This window comes from Monopterus albus, unplaced genomic scaffold (genome assembly GCF_001952655.1).
Source record: "Monopterus albus unplaced genomic scaffold, M_albus_1.0 scaffold136.1, whole genome shotgun sequence".
Taxonomy (NCBI): Eukaryota; Metazoa; Chordata; class Actinopteri; order Synbranchiformes; family Synbranchidae; genus Monopterus; species Monopterus albus.
Window position 1 is genome coordinate 591,419 of NW_018128016.1, and position 13,783 is coordinate 605,201.

General features: G+C 40.1%; 1 protein-coding gene across 1 annotated transcript in view; it reads left to right on the forward strand.

The window, feature by feature from the left end:
- Positions 1-13,783, forward strand: part of syt1a (synaptotagmin Ia) — a gene marked incomplete at its 5' end in the record, with an annotated part of 40,958 nt that overhangs the window by 25,413 nt on the left and 1,762 nt on the right. Inside the window, 2 exons of the mRNA XM_020613644.1 lie at positions 2,403-2,520; positions 11,949-12,082. Coding sequence (XP_020469300.1) covers positions 2,403-2,520; positions 11,949-12,082 — 252 coding nt within the window. The remainder of the gene's footprint in view (positions 1-2,402; positions 2,521-11,948; positions 12,083-13,783) is intronic.

The window sequence follows — 13,783 nt, forward strand, 5'->3', positions numbered from 1 at the left end:
AGGGAATCACTATACTCCAATTAGGGTTCAGTCACACAGCTGCACCTAAAGATTTAATGCAAGGCTTGAGACACTGGAGCGATTCTTTGCAGGCTTTAGTGGTTGGGGGCCACTAGCTTCAAATATATACTATATAAAGCAAAGAAAGTTCTAGAATGACTCCGCTTATCAGTCCAAATGCACAAAGAAAAAACAGCTCTGTCAGGAAAAAGTCTTAAAGCAGTGAGCCCAGTGAAAAGGCAGCAGAATGAATCAAATTCAACATGATTCTTCACCTGTACCACCTGTACACTCCTCTTTACTTTTAAGGTCAAGTATGAAGTAGAAAGTGATGACAATGCTCTTTAAATTGAAAAGGCAGTAGTTGGCCTTTCACAGGTGAATATAAAAAATATATTAAAGAGCCCGGTCACTGCTCTCATTAGGCAGAATTACCCATCGCTCACTCTTTCACTGGCCTCCAGGGGAGCATGTGTTTATGCTGATTAAAACTGAACCCTTAGCATCAAACTAAGACTAATTAGTTGTTGATTTTATTGCACAACTACCATTCAGGGTAGTTCATAAATAAAATGAAATGCATGGGATCTTTAATACAAAGCGCACCAGAGATTTTTCCAGCACAGTGTTTCTGCATGAGGAAATGGGCTTTGATTGAAACGAAGGTCGATATTCAGGTCCGTTTGCTTCTGATTTGCAATCTCTGTTCAAAATGGACACGTGTACAGCGGGTGTGACCTGAGTGAGCGTTACTGACTGTGTCTGTTCCCGTGTTGATTAAAGATATGGCAACGATATGAATTCTCCTCTGTTCGGCGTATGCTAATGAGGCTACGTTGTGCTAGTGATTTGTGTCAAACGCTGGATTGATTGTAGTGCTGTTCTGGCAAAGTGAAGAGTGACAAACAAACATGGGAGCCAATTCAAAGCAAAACAAGAGACAAAATCCATAGTAGAAGATTGAAAACATGCAAGAACACTTTGTACTATTGATTAGCTATAACTGAAGCTCAGACTCAGAGATATTAAACATATGGTGGACCTTTTTTTGTACCATGGAAAAGAACTTTAATAGGTTCTTTGAGTATTTCACTTGTACCAGATCTATAAAATCTTTTATTACACTCTGTATATTATAGTACATTTGAGTTTGTGTTAAATAGATGTTGCTGTAACAGTGTAAATATTCTATTGTGACTGCCATTGGTTGTGGTAGTACTAGCTAATATTTTTAGTCTCTTGTATTGTAATTTACTTAAATTGATTGTTAACTAATCATTATATTTATTCAGCAGAAATCTGGAAGTAAATGATTTCACATAATTAACCTGCTGCACCTGAGTTTCCCGGGTTACATGGTGGCACAGCTGAGCAGGGTTTTTGTCATCATTTCTGCTCTCTGCTTGTGCATTTTAAAATTATGAGTCAATTTACACAAAGAGACCACAGACACACAATGACTAGCCCTGTTAACAGCTTCTCCTGAAACCTGAATCACTTTGGAATTTCATGCACTATCTTAGAAAACATTTCTGCATGCAAATTTCTCTCTAAAAATTGGACTCCATCTATCTATTGATTTTTATCATGATTTATAAGTGTTATTACGGTTGTTGTGCTGTAATAAAGCACTTCTTATTATATCTGTCCATGTCATCACACTAATGACATTACAAAAATGCAGGAGACTTTTTGACTATAATAATTTGCAGGTGATTATTAGTTGACATAGTTTTAAAAATCACCACTAGCAGTACTGATATACTGCAGCTTAAATCATCTTTCCAGTGGGATTTCTTCAGAGTGATGCAAAAGGTCAAGTCACACTGATGCAAGGACAGTGTTCAGTGTTTTTTCTTTGATTTCAAATCAGATACTTTTTTCTACTAATGCATCTCATCATTTGTGACAGAAAGCACTGCTACATAAATGTCATTATATTCACTTAATAACATGTGGACTCCTTGTTTCTTATTTCTATACTGACATATTTTTGTTTTACAGTTACACACTAATTACTGAATTATCCATGTAGTTTGTGCATGTTCTGCAAATGGAAAGCAGTGAGCACAAAACTGTATGCACATAAAGCCATTATGAACACCTCTTTCAGTTTGTTATGTACATTCCATACAGACACACTGGTACTAAAAGGTTTCAACATTAAAAACTGTCTTTTTTTTGTGGAGAGGAGAACTAAACATCAGTATACTGGAAAAGGCAAAGCCACTTTTCAGGTTTGTTTAACTGAAGGCTTTCTGATGTGCTTTAGAGGGAATTTGAGCTATTTCCCTCCACATCTAGCTTCTCTGTGAACATCTGCTATGAGCATGTGATGCAGTAAATTTGGATTTGCTGTTAGAACTGTTCTCACCTCTGTGATGTCTCTGACTCTCCCACAGCAAGAGAAGCTGGGTGATATCTGCTTCTCTCTGAGATACGTTCCCACTGCTGGCAAGCTGACCGTGGTCATCCTCGAGGCCAAAAACCTCAAGAAAATGGATGTGGGAGGCTTGTCAGGTGAGGAGGGTGTGCATGACTTTCCCTCTGACAGGGTGTAATTATACGTGCATTACAGCAATCAATTTGCCAACCACCAAAACACATCACTGGTCACAATTACATTTGTCATAGAAAAAAAGAGGACATTGGCAAGGGTTTTCTCCAAAAACAAATTATTAAAGGTGCATTAACTATGATTTTACACATTGATAAATAAAGTTAAAGTGGAACAGGACATACTGTCTCTCAACTATACTCCCCCCTCCATGACAGTGCTGCCTACAGCCCTTCTGTTGTTAGTCCTGCTTTTCTGCCCTCTGTTTTGATAGTCAGTCCAGATGTTAGTGTGTTAAAAGCAGCCAAAGGACTCAAATTTGATTTAGATGTGGGTTCTTCCTTCTACACGCATTAGCATCTAAAGCTGACGTGCTTGTTTTGGTAACATTAGCGACCATTAGCATGGTCATGATTTTGCCTTTGGGTTGAGTTGATATGATTTTAATTTGGGGGAAATTTGAGCTTTGTGTAACATTAGTGCTTTGTTAGCCCAGTTTTGGACTGACATGTGGGGTCACTGAATGGTTTGATGAGAATTAAAAACAAGTCATATGCTGTGGCCTTTACAGTCACCAGGTCTCAACCCAGTTGAACACCTGTGGGAGAAGTTGGAGGGACATGTTAGATAGCGCTTCCAGCACCATCATCAAAACACCACGAGGGAATATCTTTTGGGAAAATGACGTTAATCCCTCCAATAGAGTTCAGAGATTTGGAGAGTCAATGTCAGTGCATAGTTCTAATGGCCCAGCACCTTTATGTTGGGTTTTCCTTACATTTGCCACCCATCTGTATTCCTGTCTGTCAGTCAAAGAAGGACAGATGTTCCCATGGCACTACAAAAGGCCAGTGTGGGTTTGCAGCGTTATTCTTAATTTCCACACAATAGTTTTATTGTTGCACTGTGAAGCAGAAATGAAGAAATCTCTTTTTAAAACTGTATTTCCTGTGGGAGCAAGTCAACTCAGCAGCATGGGCAAAGGTGCATAGCAGAGCCAGCTGTGTGCATATTCCAGTTTTAAATCTAACCATACATTTATAATATGAGCACAGAAAGGCAGACATCCGACACTACAGTTCGTCTCTGACTCGGTTTTAGGAACCAAAGACTGCTGAACGGTATAATTTGTCTTCCCTCAAAATCCTATTATTGATAATCATCAGAAGATTTATCAGACAAACAAAACACAGTTTTCAGCCCAAGTATTTGTTGCCTCTTTCTGGACATTACATTAGACATGGTCAGATCTTTGCATTGAGAGGCATGTCTGTCAACACTCAATGTTCATATTCGCCTCCTTTTACTCTTGTCAAGTGTTTCAGTGATAAAAAAGCTAAAGCTGCACCTTTACATCTTTGATCTCACTAGGCCTCAACGTTGACATGGTAGAGTCTGAAGCAGATTTTAACCAAAACTTTATTAAATCCATTCTGCACACTCATTATAAGAATGACTTGGAGTTTGCCCTTTGGCAATCAGTGGAATATTGATCAATTATACAATACATTATGTAAACAAAATCGCACTGAATTCATTATTCTGGAGCTAGGCAGTATTGACCGGCCAGTATCCAACTTTCATCTTACCAGACACACAGAGCCCTGCATGCACACACTGAAGACACAAATACAGAATCACACAATAAGCTGCCCCCTCTCTCCCTCCCCCCGCCTCTCCTTTGACTTTCTTCAGCAGTTTCATTTTAAATTCCCCAGTGTGCACTTCCCTCCCACCCCGACTCTTTCTGCTACAATTACCATACACCTGGGTCCACTTGCTTTCTGCCTGACAGCCCAGTCTCTCCATATCAGCCTAAACATTCTGCAGTACAGTAACACAGCACACATTAAAAGCTCCCTTTCAGACCAGTGCGAGCAGCCATTTGTCAGAAAAAAACCCTCCCTCGCTGCCAATTTATGCTACTAGCATTAGCTCTCACCTGTGTCCATTTGCATTGTGGTATAGTCAACATTTTGAGTTGTCAGCCACATTCACTAGCCAGTGTGAAAAAAGTGTGAATTTGTTCTCTTTGAAGGCCAGGTTTCTCTCTCATAGAGAAGAGAAAGTAGGGAAGCCAGACAGTCTGACACCTCGAACTGTATGTTACATTTAATTGAAGCATGTTTTATCTGTCTGCACTCGTGGTGAATTATTAGCATACAGTAATAGCACAGTGCAGGTTTCTAATTACACACAACCAGAATATACCCTGAACCCTGAGTTTCGATTTGTGTTGGTTGCTTCTCTGGTCTGAGAATGAATTTGAAGCTGTAGCAGTTGGATGAAATAAGGGGCAGGTCTTTAATAACAATAATTAGCCTACATTCGCAGGGCGGCTCAGGCAAAGCTTAAGGAGGAGGACAAGTAATTGATGGCCTGGGATCAGCCTTCTCCTCTATTGTCATCCTGTTTACCATGCCTAATTATGGCTCACAGAGGAAGATGTGGGTATTATCGTTAACCAATGTATAATCAGAAATAATTCTTTTGATTTGCTCCTCATGAAACATTCTTTGAAACCCACTTCGATGATGAGTTTCGTACGAAAACAGACTTTTGAGAAGTAGCTTTGAAAGCTGACGTTTGGTGCTCCTCAGGATTGTTGCTACTTAACTGCAGTGACACACCAGGCACCATGCTCTTTAGCTGTCGTCTCAAAATAATCCCAGCCTCATTACAGACAAGTCACTCCTCTCTCCACTTTAGCCCGCTCCACGGCAATGTATAGTTACAATGCAGATTCATTATGTTGAGTTGCAGGCAATCAAACTTCAAAGAATTTTGAAACTCCAGTGGGTGGTGCATGTTATAGTCTGGTAAAACAGCCTAAAGACTAGAAAGTAAGTTTTTAATGACAGTAATTGCAGCAGCGTGGAAAGTCATCACTGAGTGAAAAACTCTTTCAACCTCCTACAGATAACGTCTTATGTTGTGCAGTGAGGTAGAAAACATTTCACTTATTGTCTGTTTATAACAGTGCATTTTAAAGTATTTCAAGCTACCACAGCGTATCCCTGCACCATCAAAGGTGAGTTAGACTCCAATGTGTGTCGGACACAAAGGCTAAGTGTCTCAGAATGAGGACATGTGGGCTTATAGAGGCAGTGGTAGCAAAAGTGTTTTGTCCCACCGCCTTTTGTACCTCAGAAGATTTCCTGGAGGGCTGTGAGGCAGCACATAACCAGGTAATGGCCCACTGTGGGGGAAGTTGTCAAAGCACACAGGCGCTATGTCGGCAGTAATGAAGCCGCACTGGCTGACCCGGTGCTCCAGCTCACTATCAAGCCTCTTGGCTGGAGAGTTTATTTGTCTTGTTCCTCTGGCTGGTCAGACTGAGAGGTTTTTCCCCTTTCAGTGAGGCAACAGGCCAAAGGGATCATTACGCTGATGAACTGGCTCTGAGACAATAAAGCAGTTTGAAAGTGATAAGGGAATGCACAATTTATTTTGTCAGAATTTTGCTTTATTATATAGAACTTCAAAGGTGTAGATAATAAATAAGCAGATGAGTTACAGGGAGATTTTGAATCTTTTTTTTAATAATAAAAATTCTCATTGTGCAATACAGTATCACAGAGATCAGACTTTGTGGAGGCGGTTTATGTTGGTGTGTGCTTTAGAGAAGAGTTTCACTGTAAACTTGTGTGTTTGCGTGGTATGTGTGTGATTCACCGCTGAGCTGAGTGTGTAAAACTAAACCGACAGTCACCCCTGGCTGCACCCACCATTGTAAATCCAAAATGATGGGAGGAAAGCTTAGATGACAGCGAGGCTATATTTAATCCTGCTGGTGTTCATTATGTCAGCACGTGCAGTAGCCAGAGAATATGGAAATATCCATCCATCCAAGATCTATACTGCTTTTCTTCCCGAGGGTCACAGGGAGGATGGAGCCAATCCCAGCTGACACTGGGGGAGAGGCAGATCGCCAGCCTATCACAGGGCTGACACTTACAACCACACTCACTCCTCTGGACAATTTAGAGTCTCCAGTCAACATAAGCTGCATGTCATTGGACTGTGGGAGGAAGCCGGAGTACACAGAGGGAACCCACACAGGGTCAGGGAGAACATGCAGACTCCACACAGAACAGCCCCGGGTCGGCCGGGACTAATATGGATTTATTTGAGGAAGAAACAAATTCTGTGTTCAGTGTTGCACATTTGTGCATGTAATGAAGTACTGTCGCTTCAGCTGTGACAGGCTCACCAAAATAATCCAAATGACTCACAGCTGACAATCGCTCAGATCTTGAAACACAACCTATAAGTAGCCACTTTAACCACAGACGGATTTAGTAGCGCTACTTAACTCTCTAGCTGATTTCTCTTAGAGCTCATCACTTATCCAGAAAGCCGCTTCTAATCTTCTGGAGAAATGTATGGAGCGCTGACAGTGCATCACCTCATAAAACCATGGCTAAGATCCAGGACTCAGATGAGTAACCCTCAGCACAAGACAAGCCTCTGTGCTGTACACATATGAGGAAGTGCTCTTGCTGCCATTCATCTATAAAATAAGAGCAATTACATCCGTCTGGGATGAGACGGTAAAATGGGGCCGGATATGAGGTACAGCAAGCCTGCCAAAACTCAATAATGCCAAACTCTCATCTGCTGGCCAGAAAGATAAGGGCGTCTGGATGGCAGTGATGTGGCGCCACAGGTGGTTTTTTTTTCAGCCTGAGAAAGGGTTATCTTGTTTAGTCCCATTCATCTGTTACATTGTGTTTATTCAGTATAAGAAGATACATGAGATGTACCGACGTGTTGTAGCAGTCACTGCCTAGTTGTATGCAATGGAGGATATCATGAAAACCTCTCTTCAGAGGGTGTTGGGCTTTTTTTGTTTTGTCTTTTTTAAAACAAAATCCAAAAAGCAAACATAAAAGGTGATGATAATTTACATTTTAGATATTTTTATTTGTCTTTTTTAACCTAATTTTTAAACGTAAATCTCTAGGATTCCTCAGCTTTTGCTCTTGACGTTCTTTACCCTCTGTGAGTTTGATGTGACAGGTAAAAGAGATTAGTTTGGCGTCAGTATAGGCTGTGGGAGATTGTGCAGAAACCCAACAGAACTATAAGTTTAGTCGACCAAATTTCTATAATGAAAGCAGTGTATAAAGTGTTCATACCGCTGTGAAAAACTTGCTTCTTTATTTAGATACTATTGCGTGTATTCATTTCTACACAGAGTGACAACACAATCCTCATTCACTGTTTCTATCATCCCAGCATTCGGCTGTTCTCAGCAGGAGAGTAATAATGGACACTCACTCCATTAGGAGCCTGCTACTGTTTCACTCATGTCCCTGTCATCTGTTTATTTTTGCTGCTTTTCCCCCTCTTATTCTGTTTGTGTGATTTACTCTATATTTTGTCCTCAGCGACTGTACCAATCCACAATCAGTTCAAGACAAGATTTTTATTTGCCATTTATGCATAAACAGACAGTCTAGACATATAGGAATTCTTGTGCAGCTCTCCTTTGGAGTCAGGTAAGGAGTCAAAAGCCAGAAAGAACACTTAAAATAAAGTCTTAAAATCAGGTCCTTATCTGCCTAAACTGAATAAAAGATTAAGGGAGAAACATTCATTCAGCATTTGCTGTTGTGAGAAATCCTGCAATGTTCCAGTTAAAAACAGATTTTTTTAAGAGCAGCCCACACATCAAAAAACAAGAAGCATAATAAAGACTTTGTGTATATGGGTTCCCAATTATTCATGCCAATGCACAGCTCTGAGGTTCAGTAGTTAGGTATTGTTAGCCTCAGACAAGGGACTACCTCATTAGCATCTCTCAGATTCTTGTGGTTATTTGCTTTTGTCTTTGTCAAGCAGCATGTTGTCTTAAATGATAAATTACACAAAGTGGTTTTCAGTCATTTTTTTCTCTGTAGCTTGAACAAAGTTGAATCAGAGATCATTAAGTGTGATTATGCACTGTTCGCATTTGGAACCACAATTTTGAACAATATGGTCGACATTTTTTTCCACACTGCAAACTACACCCTGGGTTTATGTGTTCATTTGTTTTATTTATATTAATTCATTTATAACGCAATAACCATTTAGCTGGTCCCCCCAAATTTTTTGTTTTACATGTTGATTGGTGAGGCCATATTTACTAACGTGATGACAAAAAAATGAGCTAGTGCTGCTGACTTTAAGACTCTAAAACTAGTATTTCCAGTGTATCCTTATACATACAGTGGTGTGAAAAAGTATTTGCCCCCTTACTGATTTCTTATCTTTTTGCATGTTTGTCATACTGTAATGTTTCAGATCATCAAACAAATTTAAATATTAGTCAAAGATAACACAAGTAAACACATCATGCAGTTTTTAAATGAAGGTTTTTATTATTAAGGGAAAACAAAATCCAAAACTACAAAGCCCTGTGTGAATAAGTGTTTGCCCCCTAAACCTAATAACTGGTTGGGCCACCCTTAGCAGCAACAACTGCAATCAAGCGTTTTCGATAACTTGCCATGAGTCTTCCACAGCGCTGTGGAGGAATTTTGGCCCACTCATCTTGGCAGAATTGTTGTAAGTCAGCCACATTGGAAGGTTTTCGGGCATGAACTGCCTTTTTAAGGTCATGCCACAGCATCTCAATTGGATTCAGGTCAGGACTTTGACTAGGCCACTCCAAAGTCTTCATGTTGTTTTTCTTCAGCCATTCAGAAGTGGACTTGCTGATGTGCTTTGGATCATTGTCCTGCTGCAGAACCCAAGTTCGCTTCAGCTTGAGGGCACAAACGGATGGCCGGACATTCTCCTTCAGGATATTTTGGTACACAGCAGAATTCATGGTTCCATTTATCACAGCAAGCCTTCCAGGGCCTGAAGCAGCAAAACAGCCCCAGACCATCACACTACCACCACCATATTTTACTGTTGGTATGATGTTCTTTTTCTGAAATGCGGTGTTACATATACGCCACACATAATGGGACACACACCTTCCAAAAAGTTCAACTTGTGTCTCTTCTGTCCACAGACTATTATCCCAAAAGTCTTGGGGATCATCAAGATGTTTTCTGGCAAAACTGAGACGAGCCTTTATGTTCTTTTTGCTCAGCAGTGGTTTTCGTCTTGGAACTCTGCCATGCAAACCATTTTTGCCCAGTCTCTTTCTTATGGTGGAGTCATGAACACTCACCTTAACTGAGGCAAGTGAGGCCTGCAGTTCTTTGGATGTTGTTGTGGGGTCTTTTGTGACCTCTTGGATGAGTTGTCGCTGCGCTCTTGGGGTAATTTTGGTCGGCCGGCCACTCCTGGGAAGGTTCTCCACTGTTCCATGTTTTCGCCATTTGTGGATAATGGCTCTCACTGTGGTTCGCTGCAGTCCCAAAGCTTTAGAAATGGCTTTATAACCTTTTCCAAACTGATAGAGCTCAATTATTCTCTTTCTCATTTGGTTTTGAATTTCTTTGGATCTCGGCATGATGTCTAGCTTTTGAGGATCTTTTGGTCTACTTCACTTTGTCAGGCAGGTCCTATTTAAGTGATTTCTTGATTGCGAACAGGTGTGGCAGTAATCAGGCCTGGGTGTGGCTAGAGAAATTGAACTCAGGTGCGATAAACCAGTGTTTTGACAGGGGGGCAAACACTTGTTCACACAGGGCTATATCATCACTGCCGGTGGTTAGCGCTGTGGCCTCACAGCAAGAAGGTTCCGGGTTTGTCACCGTTCTGTGCGGAGTTTGCGTGTTCTACCCGTGCTTGCTTGGGTTTACTCCGGCTTCTTCCCGCAGTCCAAAGACATGCTGCTTAGGTTGAATGGAGACTCTAAATTGCCCACATTAGTGAATATATACAGTATAGTTGCCCTGAAAAATGCTGAGTTTTAAGATTACTGTCAACTAGAAAACAATGGACATGTAACATATTGTGCTGTAACTACCCAATACTGAATTAAAACTTGCTCATGATAAGTAAAATTTACATTTGGCTTCTATTGTTTGGTCCAGTCACTGGACACAGATGACAAATGAAACACAAATGAGTGAGGCATACATCTTGGTCACATGATTTTCTGACTTTCTGAAGCACCGGTCAACTGCAGCTATGGATTCTATTTAATGAAAATTAAGGGAATGAATAAGAAGAGTACATATTCTTTGAATCACAGTAATTATTGAATCCTCTTTCATCTTTTGGATCCTCTGTGTCCCACAGTTGAAGCTATTACACTTTCCAAATGCCCGTATGTTGGACACATTAGGATCTCTTTTCAAATTGACAGCCTCACCTAGTCTCTTTAATGGACCAATTAAAGCTAAAAACTATTTATTTCATGATTTGAAAAGGCAGTTGCTTTGTGCCCACTTATCTCTCAAAGCCCAAGACACAAACTCTCCTCTCATCCAATTTAACTTTGATGACAATTTGGAGAACATAAACAAATCAGAGGATGTAGTGTCACGTCATAAACGAAAGCAATGGGTGGTTTTCTGTTCAGACACACACTCTACCTGATTACCAGAGAATGGATGAGGAATGATGGAGTGGAGCACTTGGGTACCGCTCGAGATGGCATTCGGACAGATGAAAATGAGGCTCTTGAATGGAGAAGAGTGACTGAATGATGTAAACACACAGGACTCTCATGGCCTTGCTTTATAATCACTGCCAACCACTTGCTTTGTTGGTTTTAATCAGTGATCTTATAGCTTTGAAGGTTTCTTTATAGCTGCTTTAGTTCATATTTTTGGTGCAGTGGTTGGCACTGTTGCCTCACAGCCAGGAGGTTCTGGGTTCGAACCTTCAGTGTGGAGTCTACCAGCTCTGTGATAGACGGGCAGCTTGTCCAGGGTTTACCCACCTCTCACCTGGTGTCGGCTTGGATTTGCTCCAGCCCTCACATAGATGGATGGATGGATCAAATGACTAGATGTTTGTAAAAGCATGGCTTGTAGTGACAAGCCCACAGAGATTTATCACCCGACTGCAGTTCTCTCAGCTCCTTGGCGCATTTGAGCATCTTTCAGTTTTGGTTTAACGGCCTGAAACGTTGCTTCTTTTGGCTCTTGCTTTCATCAGGCAGCAAAAAGATCTGATAAACCCAGTGTCTGCTACCTGCCCAGCACCAAATAAGAAATAACAGAACTAGTGGCTGGTGAAGATAGCGGAGCAATTAGTGGCTAAAGAGGTCGATACTTTTCTCAGGAACAGTGGAGAAACATGACTCCACATTAATACTCTCCGTCTGCTGGATGTGCAAATAGGTGGTTGTTTGCTAACATGTTCACCATATCAATTGTATAATGTGTTAGTATGTTTGTATGCTGCCCTCAAGGACAGGCCATCAGAGAAAAATACAAAACAATATCTTTACATGTTTATTATCTAAGAAGTGTAAAAACCATTTTTTTTGCAGATCCATATGCGAAGATCCACCTGATGCAAAACGGCAAGAGGCTGAAGAAGAAGAAGACGACAATCAAGAAGAACACCCTCAACCCTTACTACAATGAGTCCTTTAGCTTTGAGGTCCCCTTTGAACAAATCCAGGTACATTTTTGTCCATTCACAGAACATCCCCTAAACTAGAACATAACACTAATTACTGGTATGTATCTTGGTGCTGTTTGTCTTACAGTGATTCCCATGCACCTCATGATTTAGGTGAAACAGTATGTGATGCTTTTTCTGTAATTCAAAGCAAAGAAGTTGAGTATGAATCTTTATCTAGAACATTATGAAGGAAGGGATAACTAATACAAAAACAGTGCCAGAAAGGAATAGCAGTGAACAATAACATCTCTTCAGGCAAGGCAGCAATTGAGTCAAGTTGATTAAGACTCTCGCAGCTCACAACGCACAGATTTGAATCCAGGATTCAACAGTTTCAAGTTTCAACCATGTTGATCCTAGTCAACCCTGTCCAAATTAAGCTCTTATTTAGTTCTGTATGTTGATCATTAAATAATTACAGTATTAGTGCCACTGATTGAATCAGAAACTTCTCATCGATTAGGTGTATTGAGCTTTCTTCTGAAAGCAGTAAGAACATTATGCAAGTTAAAATCATACTTAAAGGACCTAATGTGACTGTAACCAATCATTATCATCTATGCTCCTTAAAGACAATGGAGTAATGTTAAATTAATGGGCTGTTTAAACATCCTCATCATTACTGACAGCCCTTTAGGCCTCTGGCGTCAGATTTTAAATAGACACTTAAAGCTGTGATGATTTTTACTCACAGATTACACCCACAGAATTACCTCAGCCTGGTGTTTTAGTGGACATCATTTGTTAATCGACTTCTCAGGCACATTTATTCCATCCTGTTAATATTTCTAAGAAATTATTCAGACTGCTTGTAGAAAGCTGCAGATTTACCAGTGTTATCAGCACAGACGGAGTTAAACCTGACCTTGGGACTGTTTGTGTAATTAATCTAAAGGTTTTTAATTGTCTCAGAGATTCAGCTGGAATTACAAACAGTGCTTTTAATTGGTTTTTCTCATGACACTAACAGAAGATTTGTTATTAACTGAGGTTGTTCCATACAATCAGCTGTGAAGCACACAGTGGCAACACATTTAGATTTGTTTTTGTTTTATCTATGGGCTCTTACATGCTCATCTATTTTAACGTAATGGCACAAATAACCTCTCTCCTGTTTTTTGAGTAGCTCATTACTTTGTCATTTTATAGAAAAAACATGGAAATACTTTAAATAATATATTAAACATTAAACAAAAACAAGAATTAAAAGACAAAAAATAAAATTGATTTTAAAGCAAATTCAATAAAAAGTGAACTATAAATAAGATGGAGTTCAAGATTAAAGTGCAAGGTGGATAATGATCAGAGTTCAAGATTCAGGTCAACATAAAACGACATAGACATAGATCTAACCAGATAAAGTCTTACCTTCACTACAAAAATCACATCCATACATTTGGAAAATCTGTTTCTTTGCTTTCTTTCTGAGAATGACATGAGAATATTGATACAAGCTCCATGTCTGCATTAAGGATGGAGCTGGAGTCGGGGGTTGACCACAGCTGGGTGAATGTGCAGGAGTCTTTTCATAACAGGTTTTGTTCTTTGTTTACTCGGGCCACAATCAGAGATGCTGATTGGTGGGGGGGGGGAATTAATCATAATATTTCCCAAAAAAAATTGCCTATTGTGTTGTCCTACCCCTGAAGTGAATAATTCTATTGTTGACGAATTACTGGTAAATCAATTACACCAAGG